The 27,555-nt window shown below is 44.4% G+C and overlaps 1 protein-coding gene across 3 annotated transcripts in view; it reads left to right on the forward strand.

The window, feature by feature from the left end:
- NAV2 (neuron navigator 2) overlaps positions 1-3,269 on the forward strand; it is a 399,317-nt gene extending 396,048 nt beyond the window's left edge. For all 3 annotated transcript variants that reach the window (XM_047071097.1, XM_047071099.1, XM_047071098.1), the window contains one exon: positions 317-3,269. In XM_047071097.1, the coding sequence (XP_046927053.1) occupies positions 317-442 (126 nt within the window). In that variant the 3' untranslated portion in view covers positions 443-3,269. The remainder of the gene's footprint in view (positions 1-316) is intronic.
- The last annotated feature ends 24,286 nt before the right edge of the window (positions 3,270-27,555 follow it).

Genomic DNA, 27,555 nt, shown 5'->3' on the forward strand with positions numbered 1-27,555 from the left:
TTTCTGTGCTCTACATATGTGAACTCAATCCACACCATAACGTTGTGGGACAGGTACGATTATCGTTCGCCTGTGGCCAGTGAAGAAACTAAGGCACCAAAAGGTTAAGTAACTTACCCATGCTTATGCAACTAGTAAGTGGTAAAGACAGGATTTGAACCCTGGAAGCCTGGCCCATAGCCCACACCTGTGTCCACAGCCCCCACTATGGGCGGCAACCCGGAGCGAGTGTGGAGGGGGTAGCGTGAGCTTGGAAAAGGCCAGAGGTGGGCAGCTGCCAGACTGAAAGCTGCTCATGCTCTCCCTCTCTCCCCAGATGAACATGCTGATGAGGCTGCAGGAGGCGGCCAACTACTCCAGCCCCCAGAGCTATGACAGCGACTCCAACAGCAACAGCCATCACGATGATATCCTGGACTCGTCCCTAGAGTCTACTCTGTGACAGGGGCCAGCCATGGAGCCCGCCCACCTCCCCCCCCCCCCCCCCCGTCCTTGCCCTGCTCCACCTGCGTCCCCTGCACCATCCTGAACATGCCCTCCTGAGCCAGCCCCCCCGGCCGCAGCGTGAGAGCTGCAGGGATACCCAGACCCCTCATCCTCCAGCCTTGGCCCCGGGTGCAGGCCTCCCGGGCCGGCCGCCTTGGGACCGCTTCCTTCCACAGTGAGAACTGCACTATCTTCCGTTTATTTTAATTATCGTTTGCCTTGTTGCTGTGACCTCCCTAAGACACTGAAGACACTTCTCGGGAAAGGATCGTCACCGTTGAAATGAAAAGATTATAAAAGAAAAAAAAAAAAAAAAAAAGGAAACCAAGAACCCACTAGAAGCTCTGAAACCAAACAGCATCCTGCCAAGGAGCTGCCCAGGGCAGAAGAGGCCGGAACCAAGCTGGAAATGTGGACTCCCTAGCTTCCACTCAGCCCAGAAACCGCAACCGGGTGGTGTCGCCAGCACCCCCGCATCTGCCTCCCCACCTTCGACCCCGCCGACCCCGGAAGAGAACTGTGTTAACTAGGGCACTACAGAGCTACAACACAGGGAAACCTTAGGGAAAAGCAAAGCGCGCTTGCTGTTTTGTTTTGCTTTTTTAAATGGTGCTCTCCTTACCCGAGAGGTATTTTGCCTGTTCCAGTTCAACCACACCTTTCAGATCCGTCAGCCTCCAGTCGATCCCTACGCGTGAGCGGAGCGAGCGCGAGCCGATGTGGCCGCGACGCAGACAGCACGTGTCTACTTCCTCCTTCTCTAGAAATGAATCAGGTTTTTCTTTCTGCAAACACTGTGTACAGTGAGAATTGGTCTATTTTGGAGAACTGGTTACCCCTTTGCCAGTGAGGTTGAGTTTCCCCCTTTCTGACTCTTTGATTTTGAAGATTTCCCCCCACCCCCCAACCCCAGCCCCCCCTTTGGTCAGAATCAGTCCTTTGGTGAAAGAAAGAACCGCAGGAGTTGAGTTTCGGTTTGGTCCTGCTGAGTTCTGGTTTTTCAGTTGTCCATCCTCACGGTTTTACACCTTGCTGCCTCCTGCTGTGGCCGGGGGGTGGTTGTGTCCTTCCTGGTGGACCAGGACCCCATCCTCCACGCGTGGGTGAGCCGGGACCTTGCCTTTCCTTCTCGTCCTTGAGGCTTCAGAACGCACATTGACACCTCAGGCGTGCCAGCCCCAGCCTCAGGTGGGGGTGCTGAGGTCACCTCGCAAAAGACTTGCACTTTCCTCAGAACCAACGTGACGCAACTCAGCAAGGGGCCAGCGGCCGCTCCTTTCCAGAAGCCCCGGCCTCTGTCCGGACGAGTCTTGCCTGACCTCTTCGGTGCTGACCTTCCCAAAGCGATGCCTTACTGGTTTTGTACTAACCGTGTTCATTTACAAGTGTTGTGCCTGCCTGGGGTCCATTTTTTGTTTTCCCCATCAGCAAACAGGGCTAAAAAGTCATCTACCCATTTGGAGGACTCAAGTTGCTGTGACTTTTCTCATCCAAAAGACTCATTTGTGTGGATGTGTGACCATGAGAAAAAGAAGGAAAAAAAAAAAAAAGAAAAGATGCATTTTTTTTTTTTTTTTTAGGTTCTTCTCAGTCTCCAGCTAACACTCGGACTGGACAATGATCTGTCTTGTGCAGGAAAAGGCAAAAGTTCCTACAAGTTCACATGACATTGCTGATACATACCCTGCTAGTATGCATCTTCAACATACTGGTATTTTCTTTACAGAGAGTGGTAAATCTTTAAGTTGTTTGTTTCTGCTTTATGAAAAGAATCTTTATTGGACCCCAGTGGGGGTGTCTCTGTTAATGATCAGGGTTTTTATTCCATCTTTCCCATTCCTATTTCTGAAGGTCCATCTCTATACACTTTCATTTTCTTATCACAAGAACTTGACCTGAAACTGCTCACATGATATTGGACGACACCATTGTCTTCCTCCTTAAAGGAAAAGGAGAATGTGTCCCACTAGCTGGTGAACGGAAAACCTCTCCGTGCCGACCTTGCTTTATTCACCGTAAACTCAGACTCTCTTGTGCGCAGCCTTCATTAGCCATCTAGGTGTGTGTGTCTTGTTCTGTTGTTGTTGTTTTTTTTTTTTTCCATAAAAATTTGAAACCATGAATTTAGCCTGTGACCACGGGCCACACCCTGAGCCTTCTGGTAAACCTGAAGAGTGGTCCTTCTCAATCTGTTTCCCAACGATGACCTTACACGCTCATACTGTGAATTTGGGAGGAGGTAAAATGGACTTCTCCTTGGGGGCAGTTTTCCCAGTCACCTTGTGAGTAGACACCTGTCAATATTGTTTGAAACTTTTTAACTTTTTTTTTTTTTTCTTTTTTAGTGATACCTTCTCTTTCTCTTCTCCCCTCTCCTACAGACTTCCCTCCCACTGGGTCCAGGCTCAGAACCAAGATCTCTGTCCCTGGTGCTGCCTGACTAGTGACTGGTGGTTTCAAGTAGCGTAGCCCTTGTGTGATTCACAACTCCGTGTCCTTCCTAAAGTTTCGGGAAGCAGGGTTGTCTGATATGCACAATTCTTCTTTTGGCCATATTTTACTTTAGTGTCACTCACCTTTGACAAAGTGACTTTGTACTCATTTAGGGCTCTGTCCAAAATGCTTCCATTTTGCCTTTTTCTACAGTTAGGCTAATCTTGAAATGTATGAAATTCTATGCAACATTTATGTTGAGTTACCAATGGAAGCCAAAAGTCTTCTTCCCAAACTGCCAAGAATTATACAGGCCATAAATGAGAGGGGAATATCTTTTAATTTAAATTTGGGGGTGGGGTAGGGGTGGGACAAGGAACGAGACTTACCTAGACCTTTGTTGTGTCTTGGGGACATTTTTTATTTTACTGTTGATGCTTCAACTTCAAAATTCTGTGTATTCAAATTTGATCGTGGCGAATCTACTTCAAAAGGAAAAAATAATCCAACTTTGTGGATATTAAATGGAAGGTTTGCTGTTTTAATCTAGTTTCCAGTGGAGCAGTTTATGAAATATGTCCTATAAGATGTACATTTTTTCATTGTAACATAGAAATTGTAAATAATTGATTAAAGTGCTGCATTTTGATGAATTTTTTCTAGCCATTTTTAAAGAGAAAACTAGGAATTGAGTATTTTGTGTACGGTATGTTTCCTTCCTCCTTCCCTCCCTCCCTCCCTATTTAATTTTCATTTGTCATGAGGTTTTTGGATTTGCCAATGATCTACTGGAGATCATGCCCCACGTCATAGAGAATAAAGCTGATGATTGTACCAGTCTTAAATTATTCATGATTCAATAAAATTGATGCTTATTTATTCAGATTCGTGGTTTGGCTTTTCTGTGCTGGAGCAAGTCCTTGTCAGAGTTCAATTTCATTCCAACAGGAAGCCATTCTTCCTTGGGTACAGCAAACAGGGAGAGCCCAAAACACTTGCAAACCTATCTTTGCCGCTCTGTCATCAACACCCTACCTCTTCTCAGTTTCTCATCTAAGTGACTACTTGTGTGGCGCTTTTTGGAAATGTAAAACTCCAGACTCCTCTCCACCTTTATGAATCATGGAGGATCTTGTGGAAATGAAGATTCTGATTTGGTGGGACCAGAGTGGGGCCAGGTTCTTAATTTCTAACCTCCTTCTAGGCAGTGCCGGTGCTGTGGGCCCTACACCACACCTCGAGCAGCAAGCTATATCATTCTCCAGCTGGACCCCCGGTCAACTCCTTGGCACAAGAAAGATTTTTTTTTTAATGTATTGAGAACCTATTAATGGTCAACTTGCTTTCCCAAGCGCCCCAATATAACCTGCAAAATGACCCCGAGGAGGTAAATATTCTTCCATTTTACAAATGAAAAAAAAAAAAAAACAGGCTCAGAGAAAACAACTTGCCAAGGATCCTGTCGGCTAAGAGGTGTGGGAGTTGGGAGTTTCAGCCTCATCTTCCAAATCCAAATCCTGCCTCTCTGGGCCGCCTCTGAAGGGCCCCATTCCACGCAGCAGCTGGCGTGCATTGCAGAGCACAGGCGGTGGGAGATGATATCACGCCTTAGCATTCACGTTTAACGGCAACAACAAAAATTTTAAAGGCTTGAAGTGAGGCCTTTGGTTTTGCTCTGAACCCGATTCTACACAGCTAGCTCAACTGCTAGCGATGTGAGGTGTCCAACTCCTAAGGCACAGCTCCTATAATGCACCGCAGTGGCCCAGCCAGGGAGAGAGAATCCAGATGTTTAGCAGAGGCAGTTTTAAATGCCGGTCCAAAAAAACGAAGGGGAGCTGGCACAGTGGCCTGGCAACTAGATATCCTGGTTTCTAAGCGTTTCCACATCAGATATTCTACCCGTGGCTACACAATCGTTTCTGATGTTCTCTAGGAAATGGGGTCGGCATATATAAAGGACGTGATTAGCTGGAGGACTTCAAAAAGGAAGAAGGAACAGAGCTGTGCATTGAAGTCTTTCCTGTGTGCTGGATGCCGTACCGAGAACTTCACTTCATCACGCACAGTCATAGCACCTCCAAGAGGTGGGCGCTCTTGACTCTGTTTCACAGGGAGACACCTGAGGCTGAGTAACGTTACGGGACTTACCGTATTGTAGAAATGGAGTTCTCGGTGTGTCTGGTTCTAAAACCCCCGCCCTTTGTGCCACATGATGCTAGTCTCTTAGGTTGGACTTTGAGGGGGAGGTTTACACATCCCTTCCGCGCCTGTTACTTATTGCTGCGTAACAAATCACCCTCAGAATTTAGCAGCCTCAGGCAACGAACATCTCTCAGTTTGTGTGAAGCAGGAATCTGGATGTGGCGTGGCTGGGTCATCTGATTCGGAGTTTCTCACCAGGCTGCCATCAGCACGTCTTAAATATTTACAAGGAATATTCAAAAGCAGGAACTATATTATCCAGGGGATACAGGAGTACTGATGCATAGGGGCACTTGTACCCCAATGTTCATAGCAGCACTGTCAACAATAGCCAAATTATGGAAAGAGCCTAAATGTCCATCAACTGATGAATGGATAAAGAAATTGTGGTTTATATACACAATGGAATACTATGTGGCAATGAGAAAAAATGAAATATGGCCTTTTGTAGCAACGTGGATGGAACTGGAGAGTGTTATGCTAAGTGAAATAAGCCATACAGAGAAAGACAGATACCATATGGTTTCACTCTTATGTGGATCCTGAGAAACTTAACAGGAACCCATGGGGGAAGGGAAGGAAAAAAAAAAAAGAGGTTAGAGTGGGAGAGAGCCAAAGCATAAGAGACTCTTAAAAACTGAGAACAAACTGAGGGTTGATGGGGGGTGGGAGGGAGGGGAGGGTGGGTGATGGGTATTGAGGAGGGCACCTTTTGGGATGAGCACTGGGTGTTGTATGGAAACCAATTTGTCAATAAATTTCATATATATAAAAAAAAAATTTTAATTAAAAAAAAAAAAGCAGGAACTATAGACAGCATCGTTTAATTTTTAAGTAATCCGTACTCCCAACATGGGGCTCGCACTCACAACCCCAAGATTGAGAGTCACATGCTCCACCCACTGAGCTAGCCAGGCACCCCAGAAATCGTATTTAATTATAAAATGTCAAATGTTTTCCTGTGTAGGAGGCAGATCAAGTGCCTGTCACCACTTAATATCACAGTAGAGACCGTAATCAGCGGAGTGAAGCAAAAGGAATAGAAAGGAAAAAATTACCCTTTTTGTTCACAGATGACACTATGCAGTTAGATAATCTGAAAGAATTCACAGATTATTAGAAATAATGAGTTGGCTACATTTGCTGGATACAAAGTCAGTACACAAAAATCAACTGAACAGGGGTGCCTGGCTGGCTCAGTTAGTAGAACAGGTGACTTGATCTTGGGGTTGTGAGTTCAAGCCCCACATTGAGGGTAGAGCCTACTTGAAAAAAAATTTTTTTAAAGCAACATCTATATGCAGCCAGAGTTTAAAAACTGAAAAGGTACCAGTGTCAGAGCATCAAAAATATCTGATACCTTGGAAAAGAATGTAAGATGTGAAAGACTTCTCTACAGAAATATATAAAACATTGTTGGGAGAAATGGAGGAAGACCCAAAGAAATGTGGAGATACGTATTATGTGTGCGGATTAGAAGAGTTAATGTAAAGAGGTCAGTTTTTCCAAAATGGACTATAGTTTGATGAGATCCCACTCAAAAGCTCAACACAGTCTTACAGAATTGACAAGATGATTTTAAATGTATTTTGAAATGCAAATGGTGAAGCGTAGCCAATGAAGAAGAAAACAGAGATCTCTCTACCAGATATCAAGACTGACTATAAAGCTGACAATAGTTCAAGAAGATAGAATAGACGTTCCCCAAATAAGCCCAACGCATGCTTGCTTTCCTACTTGGAATTGTGAACAACATCTCAGACCAAAGGATCTATTTCATGGAGAAGGGAACTTGACCAAGGACTCATGACAGTAGGATCTACTGATCCCTACTGTAAAGCTGGAGGTTGAACTATCCTCTTAAAGACTCAGTTAGGACACCAGCTTGGGAAAGGCATTCTGTGTTAGAGCATTGCTTTCCAGGAAACAGTACATTTGCAACCATTGTCCATTATCTGTTGCTGGCACCCAATACATGAGTTTGGTGGGGGGGGGGGGGGTGGGTAGGGCGCCTGGGTGGCTCAGGTTAAGTCGGTTAAGCGTCCGACTTCGGCTCAGGTCATGATCTCACCGCTCACGAGTTTGAGTCCCGCGATGGGCCCTGTGCTGACAACTCAGAGCCTGGAGCCTGCTTCAGATTCTGTGTCTCCCCCTCTCTCTGCTCCTCCCCTGCTCACACTCTCTCTCTCTCCCTCAAAATAATAAACATTAAAAATTTTAAAAATAGAATACATGAGTTTGGGGAATGAGGAGTGGAAGTGGGAGTGGCCCCCTCCAGCAACCCGCTTAGGGAATTTTTTGCTTCCTGTCCTACAACTTTAGGCTCTGCAAAATTAGAGGTGCCTGTCCCTGGTGTGTGTGGGCAGACGGGAAGGTGGGAGGAGGGATAGTTCTCTTCTACCACTGTATTTAAAACTACTTCTGCTACCGGACCACTTGGGACCCCCGGTGCTAAGTGACTGGAGGTACTGTGCTGACAGGGTAACCCTGATTATCACGAAGAGCTAGAGCTGCATAATGGGAGCAGGGGCAAGTATGTCCCTGCCTGGTGATAACTGTGAATGGGCATTTGCAGCCAGCATAGCCCAGCAAAGCCAAGTTAGTTGCTCAGACCCTTCAGGAAGGAAGCGCTGGCTGAGGGTAACACAGAAAGCAGGACTGAGAAAAGAGATGCTGAGTATCAGTGATGGCCCAAGGACCAGCTGTTATGTTAGCATGTTCCACTAACTCTCCCACCGGAAGTGTTCTCTTTAGAGATTGTGACGAGCAATGACCTTGGACTGTCAGCAACAGAATAGGCTTGATGCACCGAGTGAGACATGCAAGAGAACATTGCAACGTTCTCTTGCGACAACGTTGTTCTCTTTGTGAGAACATTGCAAGACATGAGCTGTAGCAGACACTGCTGATGCCTCAATCCATACCCCTGAGTTCATCCGAGCCTGCAGTGGACAACTGGCGTGCTGACAGCATCCCGCCACAAGCCCCCAAGTGTCCCCGCTCCCCTGTCTGAGACCCTTCTCCAGTGCCACTGAAGCTTCTTCAGCCCAAGTGCAGAGCAGCCCACGGGAGATTTAATGCCCTGTGGAACAACCTGCAACCAACAAGGTATAGGAGTTGGTGGAAGAACACCCAGCATTCCCATCCTTCTGTGGGATAAGTGGGAGGCACGGTCTCCAGGGCTGTTTTGAAGCTCCCAATGGGACTGAGTCCCAATTGCCCACAGTGGCAGTTAAGGAGCTCTTTATTGGCTTTCCCTCTTCCTTGTCACATCTGTCTCCTCCTTCCCTCAGGGCTGCTCGAGGATGACAGAGCGAGCGCATACCCTTGAGAGTGAGTCTGCCTTAAACTCTGTACCCCGGACAGCTCACTTACCTCACCTTGGTCCCAGCCCTACCCTCAGTTGTGCTTCCTGACACCACAGGACAATTCAGCTATCTACACTTCCGTCCTTTCTCAGAATCGGATGAGCCAATGCAGCAATTCCACTCTTACTTGCTATTATGGATTGAATTGTGCCCCATGAAAGGATATGTTGAAGTCCTCACCCCCAGAACCTCCAAATGTGACCTTATTTAGAACTAGCGTCTTTGTAGATGTGATTAATTAAGATGAGGTCATACTGGAGTAGGGTGAGCCCTTAAGGCAGTATGACTGGCGTCCTCGTAAGAAGATCGTGTAAAGATACGAGGGAAGAATGCCATGTGGAAATGGAGGCAGAGACAGGAGTGGTGTAGCTGTGAGGCGAGGAGCACTAAGGACTGATGGAGGCAAGATTCTACCTGGCGTCTCAAAGGGAACTTGACCCTGCTGACACCTTAGTTTTGGACTTTCAGCTTTCCAAAATAGAAGAGAATACATTTCCGTTGCTTTCAGCCAGTTTGTGGTACTTCATGATGGCAACTCTCACTGATCGATATAGTTATATGCCGAACAGAAATGCACACATATTTACGTATAAAGAAATATACACACAATTGTTAATAGCAGTTCTAATATTTATCATCACAAACCATGGGAACAATCCACACACGTCCACTGGCAATAGAAGACAAATAAAATCGCGATAGGTCTGTGTCACACAGCAGTGAAAATATTTGTAGATAAATGTTGAGTGAATGTTGAGTGAAAGCAGCCAGACGCAGAAGGATGCCAAAAGTATGATTCAGTTTATATAAAGTGCACACTACCATTCAGGGGTGGGTGCGTGTGTAGATGGTAAAACCATACAGAGAGCAGGGGCAGGGGTCGGCAGGGGTAAAGGGCCTCGGGGCTGCTGGCATCATCCTACTTCTTGACTTGGATGGTGATCCCACAGGCAGTTGCTTTGTGAGAGTTCACTGGGCTGTGTGTCTTTGTTTTTTGTGACCTTCTTTTCTGTGAGCGTTATACTGCAAAATGAGGTTTTGAGGAAGTAAACACTACTCCAGGCGGCCCGCCTGGCCACCACATTCAGTGAGCGCTGCAGGGAAGCCAGAATGCGGCTCTTGACAATGAACAGAGGAAGGTTTTGACCCTGGTCCCACCGCTGGCTCCTGGTTTGAATTCTCAGAAGTTGGTTCCTGAATCCGTAAATCGAGGGCGCGGTTTTCCTACACCTTTGACACTGACGGATGTGGGAACCTGGACGGGTGAATGCCACTTCCCAAGGCCTCAGCCCCCCTTGAGTGAAAGGGGACTAACCACACGTGTCTTGCAGGAGCCAGCGGGGTGATGTGTGCAGACCGCGCCAATGCCGTGAAGCACTTCCTCCATTTTCCTTGTCCTCCGGGCTCGGCCTTTTCTGGCCTTGCGATCTCTGCAGTGTCGGAGGCTGGAGCTGTGGGGCCTCAGAGCCTGGAACTGGGTGCAAAAGGGGAGGATGCAGAGAGGCGTGCGGGGCTCCGGACAAGTGGAGACTTCCTACTGTCACAAAGAGGGAAGAGGCTGCTTTTTAAGACAGTGGGTGCACCATCCTCATGGGAGTCCAAGCGAAAGCTGGAGGGCCACCTGACACGGTAGCAGCAGAGGGATCCCCACCCTGGTTGGCAGGTGAGTCCAGGGTTTAGCTTGCCTGGCAGGATTGCTTCAGGCAGGACACAGTGGAAAGAGTATCGGGGTGGAGAGACCTGAGTCTTTGGCTCCTACGCTGGCTGTCTGCCTTAGAGATGTCCCACCTACTCTCAGGGCCATGGTTTTCTCATTTGTCTAATGGAAGGATTAGACTAGCTCAGTGGTTTCCTAGTGTGGCTCATCACCACTAGCCCAGGAAGCAGGACAGAAACAGACTGTGGCCTCCCCTTGGTACTGAGGAATTAGAATGTGCCTGGGACAGCTGACCTCTCCCAGCTCCTGCATTCATTGCACGCTGCGGTTATGGGTGGCTTATTACCCTTCACAGTGGCCACGAGGGGGCAGCAAAGCCCAGGAAATGCCAATCCTCCGTCCGGCTGGCTTGCCTTTCTTGCCAAAACTCTCTAAGGAAAGGGCACAGAAACACTGATATTATCGTACAACTAAGCACACTTAGCAGCCAGATCTTGATTTCTAAATACCATCCTCCACTAAGAAAAAATAAACCTGAGCTTCTTGGAGAAGTGGCTGATTTCAGGCATGGCGCAGAAAAATTACAAGGTAAGCCCGGTGCTCAAGAACCGTTGGAGACGTATCTAAGGGACACCAGAGCCAGCTTCAAGGGGCTCCTTTTGGCTAAGTCCAGAAAAAAACTGCGCATCAAAAGAAATACTAGTGGTGATATATTATGACATAATGGAAAGAAACAAAAATCTCCAAGTCCGTTTCGATAACAAAAGGCTGAGAGTGTCATTACTCAGACACGTACAACTCAGCCATGAGCCTCTTTCTTTGCCAGGCGGGCATAAAAGGGACCATTTTAAAGAAGCTGGGGGAAAGGAGAGGAAGTGTCCACGGTCCTGTATACGCGATGTCATAGAGACTTCTAGGTAGAGACGTAGACAATTCTAGGTAAAGACGTAGCCACTCCAAACCCAGTGGCTTAAAATCCTGCAATCACCCACAGATATGTGTCCTCACCAGTTTTTTTTTTTTAATTAGGAACATGCACTTAAATTCTAGATTTCCAGCTTCTCTTAAAAACCAGGCAAGCTGACCTACATTCCCACATGGAAACAATCAGCTAGAGCAAACAGGGCTTAACCTGTTCAGTGTGGTCCACATTCTGCGACTCACCAGGGTCCCCACCTTAGCCCTCTGCACTGACTTCTGTCACCTGCCTGACCCCCAGAGGCATTAGAATTCAGGTTTCTACTGGACTGCCTCTGAGAGGTCGTGTCTGTCATTAGGAGACAAGTGTGTGTGCGTGACAGTATTTGATTCAACATTTCTTAACAGAACAATTGCGAGAATGAAGAGGTGAACTCCCACTTATAAAGTTTAGATTTGAAAAGATTCTTCCTGGACTTGAGAAAAATGAGAGCATCAAAGTTCTCTTTCCTAGACCTGGAGCACCCCACCTGCCCCATTTGTCATACAAATGCCTCTTTACCTCCTTCAGGGTTGAGGGAAGGGATGGTCATGTAAAACAGAAGGAGAAAAGGCTAGAACTGACGTAAGACTTTTCCCTAGGGGTAAGGAGTTTTCCAAAAAGTCAATGGAAAGCTTTCTGATTAGTGTGTGAAGAGGGAAGTTTTTTGAAGAGAGACCAAATGCAATGATGAGGTAGAGTTGAAGGGCAAAGTTAGGAACAGAAAGAAGGACTTAAGTTCTTAGCTGCTGCAGAAGACCCTGGTGGTTGTCTGCCCAATCCTTCTCCTACCCTTTTTGACTAACAGAGTTCCAATTTTCTTCAGGCAACAATGTCCCCAAACACAGAAATTGATCATAATTGGCCAAAGCCAAACTGACAGCTGCTTTGCCTATGATGCACAAGGGTCCAGTTCTGTCCAATGAGACGTCAGATGTCGGCTGGAGGCTTCTGGGAAGGATTTTCCTCCAAGGTAAAAGAGATTCGTGTGTGAAAAAAAGTTCCCTTTGCCATTGTCCCTCTTACTTTCTATTATGAATGCTGTCATGTGAAGTGATGCTTAGAACTGCAACAGCCATTTTGCCACCATAAAAAAAAATTTAAACCCACACTTATACGGTCAGCTAATCTGTGACAAAGGGGATAAGAATATACAACAGCCTGGGTGGCTCAGTCAGCTAAGCATCTGACTCTTGATTTCAGCTCAGGTCATGATCTCACATTTCCCAGTTGGTGAGTTCAAGCCCCGTGTCGGCTCCATGCTGACAGTGCAGAGCCTGCTTGTAATTCTCTTTCTCTCCCTCTCTCTCTGCCCCTTCTCTGCTTTCTCTCTATATATATTAATTATTTAATTAATTAATTAATTAATTAAAAAAATAATATACAATAGGGAAAAGACAGTCTCTTCAACAAATGCAAAAGAATGAAACTGGACCACTTTCTTACACCATATCCAAAAGTAGACTCAACATGGATTTAAAAACCAAATGTAAGACTCAGAACAATAAAATTCCTAAAATAAAATACAGGCAATAATCTCTTAGAATTGACCATAGCAACATTTTCCAGATATATCTCCTGAGGCAAGGGAAACATGCATAATTAAACAACTGGGACCACGCCAAAATAAAAAAGTTTCTGCACGGTGAAGGAAACCATCAACAAAACAAAAAAAGCAATCTACTGAATGGGAGAAAATACTTGCAAATGATACATCTGATAAAGGGTTAGTATCCAAAGTATATAAAGAATTTACACAGGGGCGCCTGGGTGGCGCAGTCTGTTAAGCGTCCGACTTCAGCCAGGTCACGATCTCGAGGTCCGGGAGTTCGAGCCCCGCGTCAGGCTCTGGGCTGATGGCTCAGAGCCTGGAGCCTGTTTCCGATTCTGTGTCTCCCTCTCTCTCTGCCCCTCCCCCATTCATGCTCTGTCTCTCTCTGTCCCAAAAAAAATAAATAAACGTTGAAAAAAAAAAAAAAGAATTTACACAACTGAACACACACACACACGCGCGCGCACACACACACACACACACACAAATCCCACAAATAATCCAATTAAAAAATGGGCAGAGGACCTGAACAGACATTTGTCCAAAGAAGACATACAGATGGCCAACAGATACCTGAAAAGATGTTCGACATCACTAATTTCACAGAAATGCATGCCAAAACCATGAGTTATCACCTCACACCCGTCAGAATGGCTAGTACCAAAAAGATGAGAAATAACAAGTGTTGCTAAGGATGCAGAAAAAGGAACGCTTGTACACTCTTGGTGGAAATGTAAATTAGTATAGCCACTGTGAGAAACAGTATAGAGGTTCTTCAAAAAACTAAAAGGTGAAATACCATATGATCCAGCAATTCTACTTCTGGACATTTTCCTGAAGCAGATGAAAACACTAATTCAGATATATCCCTATATTTATTGTTGCATTATTTACAATAGCCAAATATGGAAGCAGCCCAAATGTCCATCGATGGATGAATGGATAAAGAAGATGTGGTATATATACACAATGGAGTATTACTCAGACATAAAAGGAATGGGTTCGTGCCATTCACGACAACATGGATAGACCCAGAGAGAATTATGCTAAGTGCATTAAGTCAGTCAGAGAAATGCAAATAGCACATGATTTCACTTATATGTGGAACTTAAAAAACAAAACAGACAACAACAAAAGAGAAGTAAAATCAAAGAGAACAAGCTAGTGGTTGTCAGAGGGGAGGTAGGTGGGGGATGTGTGAAATAGGGAAGGGGATTAAAAGGTACAAATTTCCAGTTATAAAATAAGTTCTAAAATAAATGAGTCGTAGGGATGAAATGAGCCAGCTATGGGCATATGGTCAATATTGTAGTAACTTTGGTATGGCGACAGATGGTAACTACACTTAACCGTGCTGAGCGTAGCATAACGTGTACAACTGGTGAATCACTATGTTGTACACCTGAAACTAATACTTCGACTATTTTTCAATTAAAAAAAGCACCTCAAAAGCCCACATGCCGAGGAAGGTTGAGTAGAGGATGAAGGATGAACAGAAAATGGGCCTCGATGATAATGTTGACTCAACTCTAGGATGCCCTACATCTGATTTTCTTATGAAAGGACATAATAAATGCTCCTACCATTTAAGCCACTGTTAGTGAGATTTGCATCCAAAACACTCCTAACTAGTACACCTGCTTTTTTCAAGGATTAAGGGAGCATCGTGTTTGCTGTTCAGCTGGAAGCCTTCCCCCTTTAGTGATTCTGCCCTTCAGAAAGCATGCGTAGGGGGGGTGTAGAACCTAGGGACACAGCAGTAAGGGGAGCATGGCTTGGTCCACATTTACTCCTTCATCAGTGCCCATGGAGAGGTGGCAGGATCTTACTGAGAAGAGGAGTCCGAGTGTCTTAAATGTTGGTGAGCCAAGAAATGAGTGATGGCCCTTGGGGAAGCTCTAAGTGGCAGGAGGGCTATTATAGATGCACTACCAAGCAAAAACTGGAAAGAGTTTAAGAGGAAAACCTCCTTTTTCCCAACGAGAAGCTTAACATATGAGGGAGGTTGATGGTGCCAAATGGTAAGAAAGTATAAAACAATTGTTAGTATGCAATATTCTACCTACAGAGCATGAAAACCATGCCAGAGAACTCCAGCTTCAGTTTCTTTTCTGCTAAAGAAACATGGCATTTGATCACAGACCTCCACACCCTCTGTGAGCTGCTTGGTGACTTGTTGGTCTGTATTCATTTCTTTTCTTATTTCAACATAAATGTGTGATCTTATTCAACGTTAACTGGTAGATCAAAACATGGTCATTTAGAGCCAATTCAGCAAGCTGATCTTTGTTTCCTTTCTCGTTCTCCTTGGCCCCTGCCAATATTCTGCCGTTTTAATTATGGAAACACTAAACACTTGAGTGTCTTAGCCAAGGTACAGGAATACATGGCAGACTTAGCCAAGATACAGGCGGCAATAAATGGCAAAGATAAGACGTGAGCCAAGATCTCTGTCTTCTCATAGATCATATTGCCTCTCTGATGATACATTTTACCTTAAAAGTTAGTTCAAGATCAAAGAAGTCTTGCTACTCTTCTCGGTCAGGCAACACAAGTATGCTTAGCAGAGGTTTTATGGGCAGTGCCTTAACCAATTTCAGTAGCATGCCTAGCACACAGCACATGCTCAGCAAATGACTTGTGGGTGTAATTCAGACCAAATAGCAAGTTTGAGGCACAAGAGGACAGACACCGAGTGGGGGAGGGGGTTCTTCCGTTATTTTCCTAATACTGCCCTTCCTCTTGTGATCCAGTCATGTCTGGAATAACTGTGTGCCATCTACCATAAAGTAGCTAACTATTGGAGGTGGTATAGACTAGTAATGATTAGGAGCATGGCCTCCGGGGGCAGGATTGCTTAGATTTGAAGCTCTGCTTTGCCACTTGCTAGTTGTGTGACCTCCAGCAAGTTTCTTAACACGTTGTACCTTGGTTTCACTATCTGTAAACGTGAAACAATTTATTCAACAAAACCGACCATCTAGGGTTGTTATGATGAGTAAGTTAGGAAATAAATGTATGATTTGTAGACTAGTACCCAGGAAACAGTAAGATGTATTTAGATGTTATTACTCTGTCTACCTGTAACTTGGCCTTGAGTACGAGAGTGCCAGCTTGGCCTCTACGGTCCCCATCTCTGGACTAGAATTTTTTTTTCAACGTTTTATTTATTTTTGGGACAGAGAGAGACAGAGCATGAACGGGGGAGGGGCAGAGAGAGAGGGAGACACAGAATCGGAAACAGGCTCCAGGCTCTGAGCCATCATCCCAGAGCCCGACGCGGGGCTCGAACTCCCGGACCGCGAGATCGTGACCTGGCTGAAGTCGGACGCTTAACCGACTGCGCCACCCAGGCGCCCCTAGAATTTAAAGCCCTGTGCCTGTCTCTCCTCTGTTCCCCTTTATCAAAACCCACTTCTTTCTCCCCACTCCCCCTCTGCAGGAAACCCAGATTCCCCAATGCACCTTTGCTACTTGCCCTATTCAGCGTCTATCCCTGAGTCTACCCCAAGGTACACAACCCCTGAGAAAGTTCACCTCCTAGATCACTTTCTCTGTTTCCAGGGCATCTGTTATTCAGTTCTCTTCCTTTTGGCTTACATCCCCATGTCTCAAGCAAAACTGATCCTCCCAGGGTCCCCGGTGATTTCTATCTAGTCAAGCAGCTTCTACTTTCATCTTTATTGCTGTTTTAGAAATTTTGGGTACAAAGACATGCCCCTACTTCTTGAAATGTCTTTGCCTCTACGACAACATATTTTCCTGGTTTTCCTCCCACCTCTACGGCTGCCTCCCTTCCATCTCCTTTGGTGGTGCCTTCTACTCTACCCAGTCCTGGCACAAGCTTCTTCTCCTTCTCCAATCCTTCTTTGGCTTAAAAAAAAAAAAAAAGTACACAAATAATGCATGCATGCGTTCCCAAAGTAGACAAATGAAGCAAAGCCTGACCATAAGGGGAAATGTGAAATGTCCTTCCATCACTGCTTACCACCTGCTTCCCCAACAGAGGCACTGTCGACAGCTGGGTGCACAGAGCAGAGAATGAGAGTTGCCCACAATATCGAATCTCCCCTTCATCTTCTGTCATAGAAGCTCCCAGGAGTTAGATTACACTTCCCTCCCTTGCAGTTCTGTTCATTTCTGTGACGGAGTTGTGGCTCACGGCAACAAAGTGGAATTAGCACGTAAAACTACAGGGACTCTTCTTCTGAGGAAAGGACGGGCCCTTCTCCTTCTCTTTTCTCCCTTCTACTGTTTGATAGCCACAGCCAGAGCAGCCCGCCGGGACCCTCCACTATATGGAGTTTTTCCCCAAACCAAGCAATCTGTGATGCCAGCTGGTTGTCCTACAGTACAACTCAATTCTGGCATTCTCTACCCAGAGACAGCGTCAGATCCCGCAGGTAAAGGACTCAGTCCCACGAGACTATGCCCACTTCAGATACCAGCTGCCAGACCCGGTTGTTAGCTGTGCCGCTGATCGACTGGCCAAAAGGTGGAGGTTCCCACAGTCCCTTCCTTGGCTTCCATTAATTTGCTAGAGGGGCTCACAGAACTCAAGAGACCAGTTTACTTACTAGATTACTGGTTTATTACAAAGGGATAGAACTCAGGTGGGACAGACAGGTGGAGGAGATGCATAGGGCAAAGTCATTGGGGGTGCTCCCTCTGTGTTCACCACTCTCCCCAAATCTCCACATGTCCACCAACCCACTAGCTCTCCAAACCCCATCCTTTGGGGTTTTATGGAGGCTTCATTAGGTAAACAGAACTGATTAAATCATTGGCCATTGGGAATTGAAGTCAATCTCCAGCCTTTCACCCCTCCCCAGGCGGGGGTGGCACTGAAAGTTCCAAACCTGTAATCACATGGTTGGCTCCATGGGCAACCAGCCCTCATCCTTAGGTGCTTTCCAGAATTCACCTCATTAACATGACTTTACCATCCTAATAATCACTTACAAAATCGCAAGGATTTTAGGAGCTCTGTGCCAGAAACAGGGGCGACAACCAAATACAAATTTCTTATTATAAATCACAATATCAGAGACCCCAAAATGGGAGCCGTGTATTGAGGAAAACAGAGAAAGTTCCAGAAGGTCTGAGATGCTGATGAACTTGGAGCCACCATTCCAGCCCCGTATGTGTATATAGAAAAAGAATGTGTATATTTTTGTAAACTGTTGTCATTTGGGATTTTCTCTCTCTCTTACACCCAAAATTGACTTACCAGCTCTGACTATATATTCTTTAGAATATTTATTAATAAATGTACCTCTACTTTTTCATAAATGAATCCACATATGGTCTGTGGCTGATTTCTTTACTGAACAATACGTTCCTCTGACTCCCTGCCCTCCCCCATTTAATCAATTCCTACAACCTGTTGATTCTCCTTTTAGCCCCTGATCTCTTTTCACCCTCACTGCACTCGCCTAGTCCAGGCCACCGTAATTCCTAACTAATGCCAACTGATTATCCTGCTTCCACTCTTGCCTGAGATAGAACTAGATCAGTCTTCAATCCATTCTTCATCTATGTTCAGGACGGTTTTTTAAAAACACATATGAAATCATGTCAGTCCATACTTAAAGCCCTTCTGTACTTTCCTGACCTGCATGAAATGAACCTTAAGCCCCTTAATGGGCCCGCCAAGCTCTGAGGGATTCCCTCTTTGCCCACCTCTGACTCCATCTTGGTCCAGGCTAGCCTTCTCTTTGACCACATCCCGTCTCTTAGTTCCTTGGAAGCATCTTCCACCTCATCATGCCCTTTGCAGCCTCCATAATAAGTCTGGAACATCCTTTCCACAATACATGTCCCACTGGTCCTTCTGATCACTCACTGCTAAAATGGCATCTTTTTAAAAAAAATTTTTTATGTTTATTTTTTTATTTTTGAGAGAGAGAGATAGAGACAGAAGTGTGAGCGGGGGAGGAGCAGAGAGAGACACACACACAGAATCCAAAGCAGGCTCCAGGCTCTGAGCTGTCAGCACAGAGCCTGATGCGGGGCTCAAACCCACAAACCGTGAGATCATGGCCTGAGCTGAAGTCAGACGCTCAACCGACTGAGCCACCCAGGTGCCCCTAAAATGTCATCTTAAAGAGGCTTTCCCAGCTAGCTTTGCCACCTGTTTCCCTGATGGCCCTTAGGATAATCTGTAATTGTCATTGCCTTCACCGACTTGGTTATTCTTTTCCTCTTCCACTGGACTATAAGCTCCCTGAAACCAAGGTCTGTGTTTATTTCAGGTACCCCAGGAACAACCAGAGATCTAGCCATAGAGGAGGAATTCAATAAATATACTTGTCAAATGAAAGATCCCTGACTTACAGTTAAGAAACCTTGGTTTAAGCACCATCTTTACTATTTACAAGCTGTGCCAACTTGGGGAAATCAATCAACCTTTCTGAGCCTGTGTGGAACATGGAAAAAATTAATCCTGCCCTGATTATCAAAGAGGGTTTGCTGCAAAAACCAAAGAAGATGATGTGAGGTAAAAATGTAAAACTCTGAACACATATGAGGGGTAATTTACTATTGGGGCAAGGAGCCCTTGGGTGAACTTCGTATGACAGCCTACTTTCTCAAATACTTGTACACAAAATAGGTCTCTGTAAACTAGTCAGTCCAGTGACTTGTCAGTAATTAATTAGTGTTCATTCCTGGTCATCTCCCCTTATAACTACAGCTTCCAAATGGGGAGTTTTCTTGGAATACAAACCTTAGCACTACTTAATCATCAATCCCAGTGGAAAAAAAAAAAAAGTCCTTTGACTTGAGAATGAGGAGTTTAGTGACAGCTGTTAGTTGAAATGAAACTTTTCCCTAAGAACAATAAAAACTCAGCTCTCTCACCCCTTGATCTGCTTTGCTTAGTTGGTTAGTGATTGCTGGGGTGTGGTATTGACAGAAAAGTTTAGGAAAGTGTAGGGGGTGGCCTGTCCTTTCACGTAGGGATGCCTATGTGGTGTAAATAATCCTCTTTCCATCCCAGTCTACACATGGTCCTAAAACAAGATGTTTGTGCCAAAAGGAATTCCAGGAGGCATTATCCTGGTGGTGGGGGGTGGGGGTGGGGAGTAAGGATGAGTGGGTTAAATAATAGAATCATCAGCCCCACGGAGTTCGGGCAGGGGGTGGAGTGCACACTTTTGTTGCTTTGGATTACCAAAGAATGCATTGAAACTTCGCTTTTCCTCCTCGTAAGCACCGCAGTCGGGCAGTATTTTTGCCATTTAAACTAGACAGAATGTAGTCACGTTTTCTCCTGATCACATCTATGCAAACAGACTTGGATTCAAATTTTTTTTTTAATTTTACAAGTTTTACTTGGGGATAATTTTAGGTTTGCAGAAAGAGCTGCACAAATAGCACAGATGTTGGGTGCTCATCTCCCCCAGTGTTGACATCTTACCTTTCTGTGGTACGCTTGGCACAATGAATAAGCCAATAATGATACATTTTTGTTAACTGAAGCCAATGCTTTATTCCAATTGTCTCAGTTTTTACCTAATGTCCTTTTTCTGTTCCGGGATCCCATCTGGGATTCCAAATAAATCTGCATTTAATTAGGTTTGGTTTTACACTAGCACCAAAAAGTCTGTTTTCTTTCTTTCTTTCTTTTAAAATCTTTTTTTAAATGTTTTTTTTTTTGAGAGAGAGAGAGACAGACAGAGCATGAGCAGGGGAGGGGCAGAGAGAGAGGGAGACACAGAAGTGGAAGCAGAGAGGGAGCACAGAGCCTGACACGGGGCTTGAACTAATGAACTGTGAGATCAAGACCTGAGCTGAAGTCAGAGGCTTAACCGACTGAGTCATCCAGCCACCCCCTTTTTTGGCAGCCCCCTTTTTTTCTTTTAAAGTTAAGCCATCAACTTAACGTCAGGGAAATGTTTTTCTTTCTGAAGAGTGTAAAGTCAGAGACTTAGGCAGGTCTTTGCCAGGAAAACCATTTCCACACTTAGTTAATACTGTCTTTCCAAATTCAGATGGTAAGGCTCCAGCTAAAGACACTTTTCAAAGGGTGTAAATATTCACCGAAAGAACCCGGGTTGAGGCTGAAGTTGGTAGTGGGGTAGGGAAGGGGGTGGAGGTTTGGGTTCTGTGGCTCCTCTGCCCTTTTCAAAAAGCAAGTGTGCTTGAATCTCTGTCATCTGGATAGCTGGGGGGATAACTCAGCCTCAGTTTCCCATACTGTCACACGCAGATGCTGAGAACTCCCAAGCAGGGTTGTAGCAAAGGTTCCATGCAAAGTAAATGAAAGTTTTAGCATTCTACCCGGCCCACCAGGGCTGAGTAGTCATTGTTGTTATTCTTTTATATTAAAGAAAAGGAAAGAGGCATTTTTGGAAACGTTTTGCTCAGCGGTTGCTTGTTTTAACTCATTGCCTCCAAGTAGAAACATCTCCTCATAACATCAGTGTCCTCAAACACATTCCAAAAACATTCCACCCTCTGCTCTCTTTCTTTTAAGTCTTTCTTGAACTGGTCTGGTATATGGTTGTCTCTTCCTACCCCCTGAAAAAAACATACCATCCCTCAAGGCCCTGGTCCCATTTCTCCATGAAGCTTTCCTTGATGCTCTCAGTGCTGGGGAAAGGGGATAATCAGGAAAATGTCTGAGTCTGTTTCCTCATCTGTAAAATGGAATTAAAAAGTCATCATGTAGGGGTGCCTGGGTGGCTCAGTTGGTTAAGCATTCGACTCTTAATTTCAACCCAGGCCATGATCTCACAGTTCGTGAGTTCAAACCCCAAGTCAGGCTAAGCACTGACAAAGCAGAGCTTGCTTGAGATTTTTTTTCTCTCTCTCTTTCTCTCTCCTCTGTTCTCTCTCTCTCTCCCTTTCAAAATAAACAAACTTAAAAAAATTGTAGTGTAGATTAAAGGAAATAATATATATATAATGCCAGTCTGCATCTAGCCTATAAAAATAATAATAAAATAGCCTTTTTTTTTAACGTTTATTTATTTTTGGGACAGAGAGAGACAGAGCATGAACGGGGGAGGGGCAGAGAGAGAGGGAGACACAGAATCGGAAACAGGCTCCAGGCTCTGAGCCATCAGCCCAGAGCCTGACGCGGGGCTCGAACTCACGGACCGCGAGATCGTGACCTGGCTGAAGTCGGACGCTTAACTGACTGCGCCACCCAGGCGCCCCAAAATAGCTTTTTTTTTAGATAGTAGCAATAAGAATGAAAAGAAGAATAGAAAATCTCTTAAGGACTTAATAAGGGACAGGCCTTAGTGGTTGATTCCTTGTACAGAGTGGATGAGAGGGGAAGCGATGTCAGGAACAGCACTTGGGTTTTTGAGCAAATTTTTTGAGCAAGGGAGATAAAAGCATTTGTGGAGTTAGGGGCAAGAGTATTTTGTTTTGTTTTCCTTTGTTTGAATGGAGTGTTGCAACTAGAAAACACGGCACTTAGTCCTGGGCATGTGGAATTTAACAAGTTCTTGGGACACTCAAGGCCAAATATCCAAATCCTGTTGATTATCTAGGTCTGGAACTCAAGAGAGAGATCTCTGAGATTGGGACTCATCAGACAGATGTTAGCTGGAACCAGAGAGGAGAGATCACTGACGTCGCTTGTACGGGACGAGGCAGCGAGCGTTAAGGATAGAACCTTTGAGGAACATCGACAGTTAAGGGAAATACAGAGGGTGAGGAGACCCAGAATGAGGCTCAGGCAGTCTGGGGGCTGAGAGACATCTATCTGGCAGTAACTAGAGGGAAACAGCAGAAAGAGATGTTTTAGGGTGTGTTCCGGGAAAGGGGTAGACTTGATCGCATTTAAATGCTCATAGGAAGGTCCCAGGTGAGAAAGATGGGCTGAATGTGGATGGAGAAGGGGTTACTCCAGGAAAGACAAGAGCTGACAGAGGAAGGGGTGAAATAAGGATGTGTGGAAGGCACATGTGGTTGCAGCTAAGTTTCGTACATGGGGCAGTAGGAACTTGGCCTGCTCGTTTTCTGCCGTCTCTCCTCTCGCAAATCTCTTTATGGTTTTAAATAAGTGGTTCTCAAAGTGTGACCTGGGGGACCCCAGGAGTCTCCCCAAGACCCCTCCAGTGGGATTTTCCAGAGGTGGCATGTGTCATGGTGTCTTCTTCTGACAGCTATCAGAATATGTGATTACAGACTCTGTGTTTCTTAGAATTTTCTAAGACAGTAGACTTAGATTGATGCACGTTTTTAGTGTTTAACTCAGTTTCTTCTCTCAGTACTTCTACTGTGCTCTTACTCTTTTCAGTTATATCTGCTATAACGTCAGTAACCTCATAATCTTCCATTAAATTATTGTTTTGAAATCCCAAGATTTCCTTGAGTCTATGCCAAAACACAAGAAGTAAGTACACTTTATTGTCTTGTTTAGCAACAAATATTTTAAAACTTCTTGAAAATGTTCTGTACTGTAAGATTTCCCCCAAAAGTACTATTATTGTAGAGTCCTAGATTTTATTGTAAAGTAAAAGAAAATGTGTTTGTCATATGTGTTCTTATATTTAAGGACAAATTGTTGGCTTTTGAAAGGGGTGCTAGAACTCTCCTTTTCTTAACCCATGGCACGGTCTTAACTGCACGGTCTACTTCCAAAGATACCAAAACAGATGACAGTAACACATCAGGGATCTCTGACTGCAGAAGGGAGGAATATACCCACTCCAAAAAAAAAATGGATGTAACTGTAAACAAGAAAGAAAATATGTTGGGGCACCTGGGTGGCTCAGTCATTTAAGCGTCCGACTTTGGCTCAGATCATGATCTCACTGCTTGTGAGTCTGAGCCCCATGTTGGACTCTGCTGACAGTTCAGAGCCCAGAGCCTGGTTTGCATTCTGTGTGTGTGTGTGTGTGTGTATGTGTGTCTGCCCCTCCCTCGCTCATGCTCTGTCTCTCTCTGTCTCTCTCAAAAGTAAATAAACATTTTTTAAAAATTTTTTAAAGAAAGAAAATGTGTCCAAAGTTATCTCTCCCATCAGCTTCAAGGATGTCAGTAACTTACCTTTATTGTCTTACACAACAGACAATTTTTGGATAATATCATTGTTCTAATGAAATTGCGCTATCCTTTCGAAACCAACTGTTTTTTTTTAAACAATTTTTTTTAACATTTATTCATTTTTGAGACAGAGAGAGACAGAGCATGAATGGGGGAGGGCCAGAGAGAGAGGGAGACACAGAATCTGAAACAGGCTCCAGGCTCTGAGCTGTCAGCACAGAGCCCGACGCGGGGCTCGAACTCACGGACCGCAAGATCATGACCTGAGCCGAAGTCGGCCGCTTAACCGACTGAGCCACCCAGGCGCCCCTCGAAACCAACTGTTGAAGTTTAAAGAAAGGAATTGAATTTTTAAGACCTGGATGTGAGACACTCTTTAAGAACCAGAAATTGTTACAACCTTTCAGACTAGAGATGAAAAGGCCACTAACGCATCTTACAGAGTAAGTTGGCATATTGCATTATCTAAGGAAGAATACTCAATAGCTGAGAGTAGAGACTAATTAATAGAGACTAATTAAACCCTGTATACTTGGCATTGCTGGATGAAAAGTCAGTAAGAAAAATCACAACAGTGCCACTTTCCAATAAGAGGGTAACTTGTCAAGGACTGAGTTAACAAATCATCTGCAAAATTGTGATTTGCTTAGAAAATGGACAAATCTACAGAAGCGCCTGGACTTCCTTTTCTGCTTGTGTTTGCTTAGTATTCGCAACACCTAATCATCAAAGAAGTTACATGCATTCTTGACAACAAGCGCAAGGGTGGCTGAAATATTCAAAGTGTCGAATGCCTTTTTGAATCTCATGCTCTATCCTGGAACAACTCTATTGACATTTTTATTGGTAGTGCAAAAGCAACCGTCAGTAAGACTGCTGGCACCATAGCACAAATCAAGGAAATGCTGCAAGTGACTAGTGGTCACTGCATTCTCTACTGTCTCATCTTACAGACAGCCAGCTCCCCCTAAGGATGTGCCTGATGGCAGGAGATGGGTGGGGGGTGGGCTAAATGGGTGATGGGAATTAAGGAGGACACTTGTGATGAGCACTGGGTGTTGTATGTAAGTGATGAATCATCAAATTCTACCTGAAACCAATTTTACTATAAGAGTTAACTAAAGAGAATTTAAATAAAAACTTGAAGAAAAAAAAAAAAAGAATGTGCCTGATGGGCCAGTAACAATTATTGTCATTAAATTCCAATACTTAAGGATAGAGTATATAATCTTTTTTTTTAAGTATGTTTATTTTTGAGAGAGAGAGAGCGTGAGCAGAGGAGGGGCAGAGAGAGACGGTGACAGAGGATCCAAATTTGTTCCTCACTGACAGCAGAGAGCCTTATGGGGGCTTGAACTCCCTAATGGTGAGATCACAACATGAGCTGGAGTCGGTCACTCAACGAACTGAGCCACCCAGGTGCCCCTAAAATATACGATTTTTGGATAGTAGGCACAATGAAATGAGAAGTGTGAATAAAGCACTTCTGCTACGCACTGAAGTGTGATTTTTTTTTCAAAGACTAGAACTTGTGCAGCTGTTTGAACTAACGCATTTTTTGCGGTACTTCATCTTCACTTGAAAGAATGACTGACAGTAGTATCTCATAAACATTCTCTCAAAAATGAATGAAGTGAGCCTTTTGTTTGGAAAAACAAAAAAGAACTTGTCTCAATAATAAAAACTGAGATTTCAAATACAAATGTAAAGTTTGGAAAACTTGTATCTACCACCATGAACTTAACAGTTTCTCAGTACTTAAAGACTTTTATGATGAGATGGGTGGTGATATGAACAAATGTGTTATTTGATAATACATGTAAGTGTCAACAGTTAGCATAGCTGCATGACTCAATGAACCAATATTTTCCAAATGACCGATGCGTGATGTTACAAAACCATGCATGGGTAAAATATCCATTCAACATGCAAGATAGACCAATAGATGACAGAGTATCAGAGTTGGAAAGTTCATTGATAGGATTTTAGATTCCAAATTGTGACTACCCTTTAAAAAAAAACCTACCACTTGTCAAGTTTTGCCATTGTATCAAAGAATAGCCACAATTATCTAAGAAAGCTGTACAAATACGCCTCCCTTTCTAATTACATACCTGTGTGAAGACAAATTTTCTTCATGATAGAGTGAAGAAATAATTAAGAGAGGGGGCCTGGGTAGCTCAGTTGGCTAAGCGTCCAACTTCAGCTCAGGTCATGATCTCACAGTTCACGAGTTCGAGCCCCGCGTCGGGCTCTGTGCTGACAGCTCAGAGCCTGGAGCCTGCTTCGGATTCTATGTCTCCCTCTCTCTCTGCCTCTCTCCTGCTTGCACTCTCTCTCAAAACTAAGTAAACATTTTTAAAATTTTTTTAAAAAAAGAAATAGATAAGAGAATCCAGTTGTCTTCTCTTAAGCCAACCATGAAAGAGATTTGCAAAAATGTAAAAACAATACTCCTTTATTTTTTTGTTTTATAATATGTATTTATTTTTCAAAAATATGGTATTTATATTGATATTTGATGAAATTGTTTTAACAGGAAGTGATGAATAAATATTTTGTTTTCCTCAGTCTCAATCTCTTCTACCAAAAATGTAGATAGATAAAGCTCACGGTTACAAAAAATCTTTTAGATATTCAATGGTTTTTAAAAGCATCGGGGTTGGGGCGCCTGGGTGGCGCAGTTGGTTAAGCGTCCGACTTCAGCCAGGTCACGATCTCGCGGTCCGGGAGTTCGAGCCCCCGCGTCAGGCTCTGGGCTGATGGCTCAGAGCCTGGAGCCTGTTTCCAATTCTGTGTCTCCCTCTCTCTCTGCCCCTCCCCCGTTCATGCTCTGTCTCTCTCTGTCCCAAAAATAAATAAACGTTGAAAAAAAAATAAAAATTTAAAAGCATCGGGGCGCCTGGGTGGCTTGGTCGGTTGAGTGTCTGACTTCGGCTCAGGTCATGATCTCACAGTCCGTGAGCTCGAGCCCCGCGTCGGGCTCTGTGCTGACAGCTCAGAGCCTGGAGCCTGTTTCCGATTCTGTGTCTCCCTCTCTCTGTGACCTTCCCCCGTTCATGCTCTGTCTCTCTCTGTCTCAAAAAATAAATAAACGTTAAAAAATAAAAATAAAAAAAAATAAAACCAGTTTGAGTATCACTGATTTAGGCCACAGAGAGGCAGGCTGGTGATACAGTAGGAGATTTAGGAGCATAATAAAGGTTTTAAATAACCATTGATTTTTTTTCCCGGTAACTTCAGAATATTAAAATGCATAAAGCTCTAATAGAGAGTTCTTACTGGTTGGAGTTTGGTTAGGCGGAGTTTTACCAGTTTAGTCAAGGGAGCAGGATGGCGTCGTAGAGTTAAATGAAACTGAGTTTGAATTCTGGCTGAGGTACCCATGGGAAATCACTCAAACTCCCAGCCTCAGTTTTTGCATCTATATATGGGGATAATAGTATCCACCTTGGATGACGTACCACAAGGATAAAACTCATGTGAGTATCAAGTCGTTGCTACTTAAAGTGTGTTCTGTAAACCAACAGGGGTTAGCCATGCTGCACACCCAGAGCTCTGAATCCTGATCTACATTTCGATGAGGTCTCCACTCAGCAGAATGCACCCAGTGGAATGCCTGCCTGCCACACATTTTAGTATTTTTTTTTTTCCTTCAGCGGAGAGATACAACTATTTCAGTCTTTTGGATTAAGCTAATTGGTTTGACTTTGAAAAACACATTTGACCAGTTTATTTAGTCTCATTGTCTTAATTATTGACCTAAGTTATCCTTCAACTCATTTGAAAGATTTATAACTTCCAGACTTATGGTCTAGGCTCTTGAGTGTCTCACCTTGTAATTTATTTATTCGCTCAACAGAACTCAAACACTCAGTATGTGTCAGGG

The sequence above is a fragment of the Lynx rufus genome, unplaced genomic scaffold (assembly GCF_022079265.1).
Source record: "Lynx rufus isolate CCGP_SWC_20201006 ecotype Redwood Valley unplaced genomic scaffold, mLynRuf1.p SCAF_9, whole genome shotgun sequence".
NCBI lineage: Eukaryota > Metazoa > Chordata > Mammalia > Carnivora > Felidae > Lynx > Lynx rufus.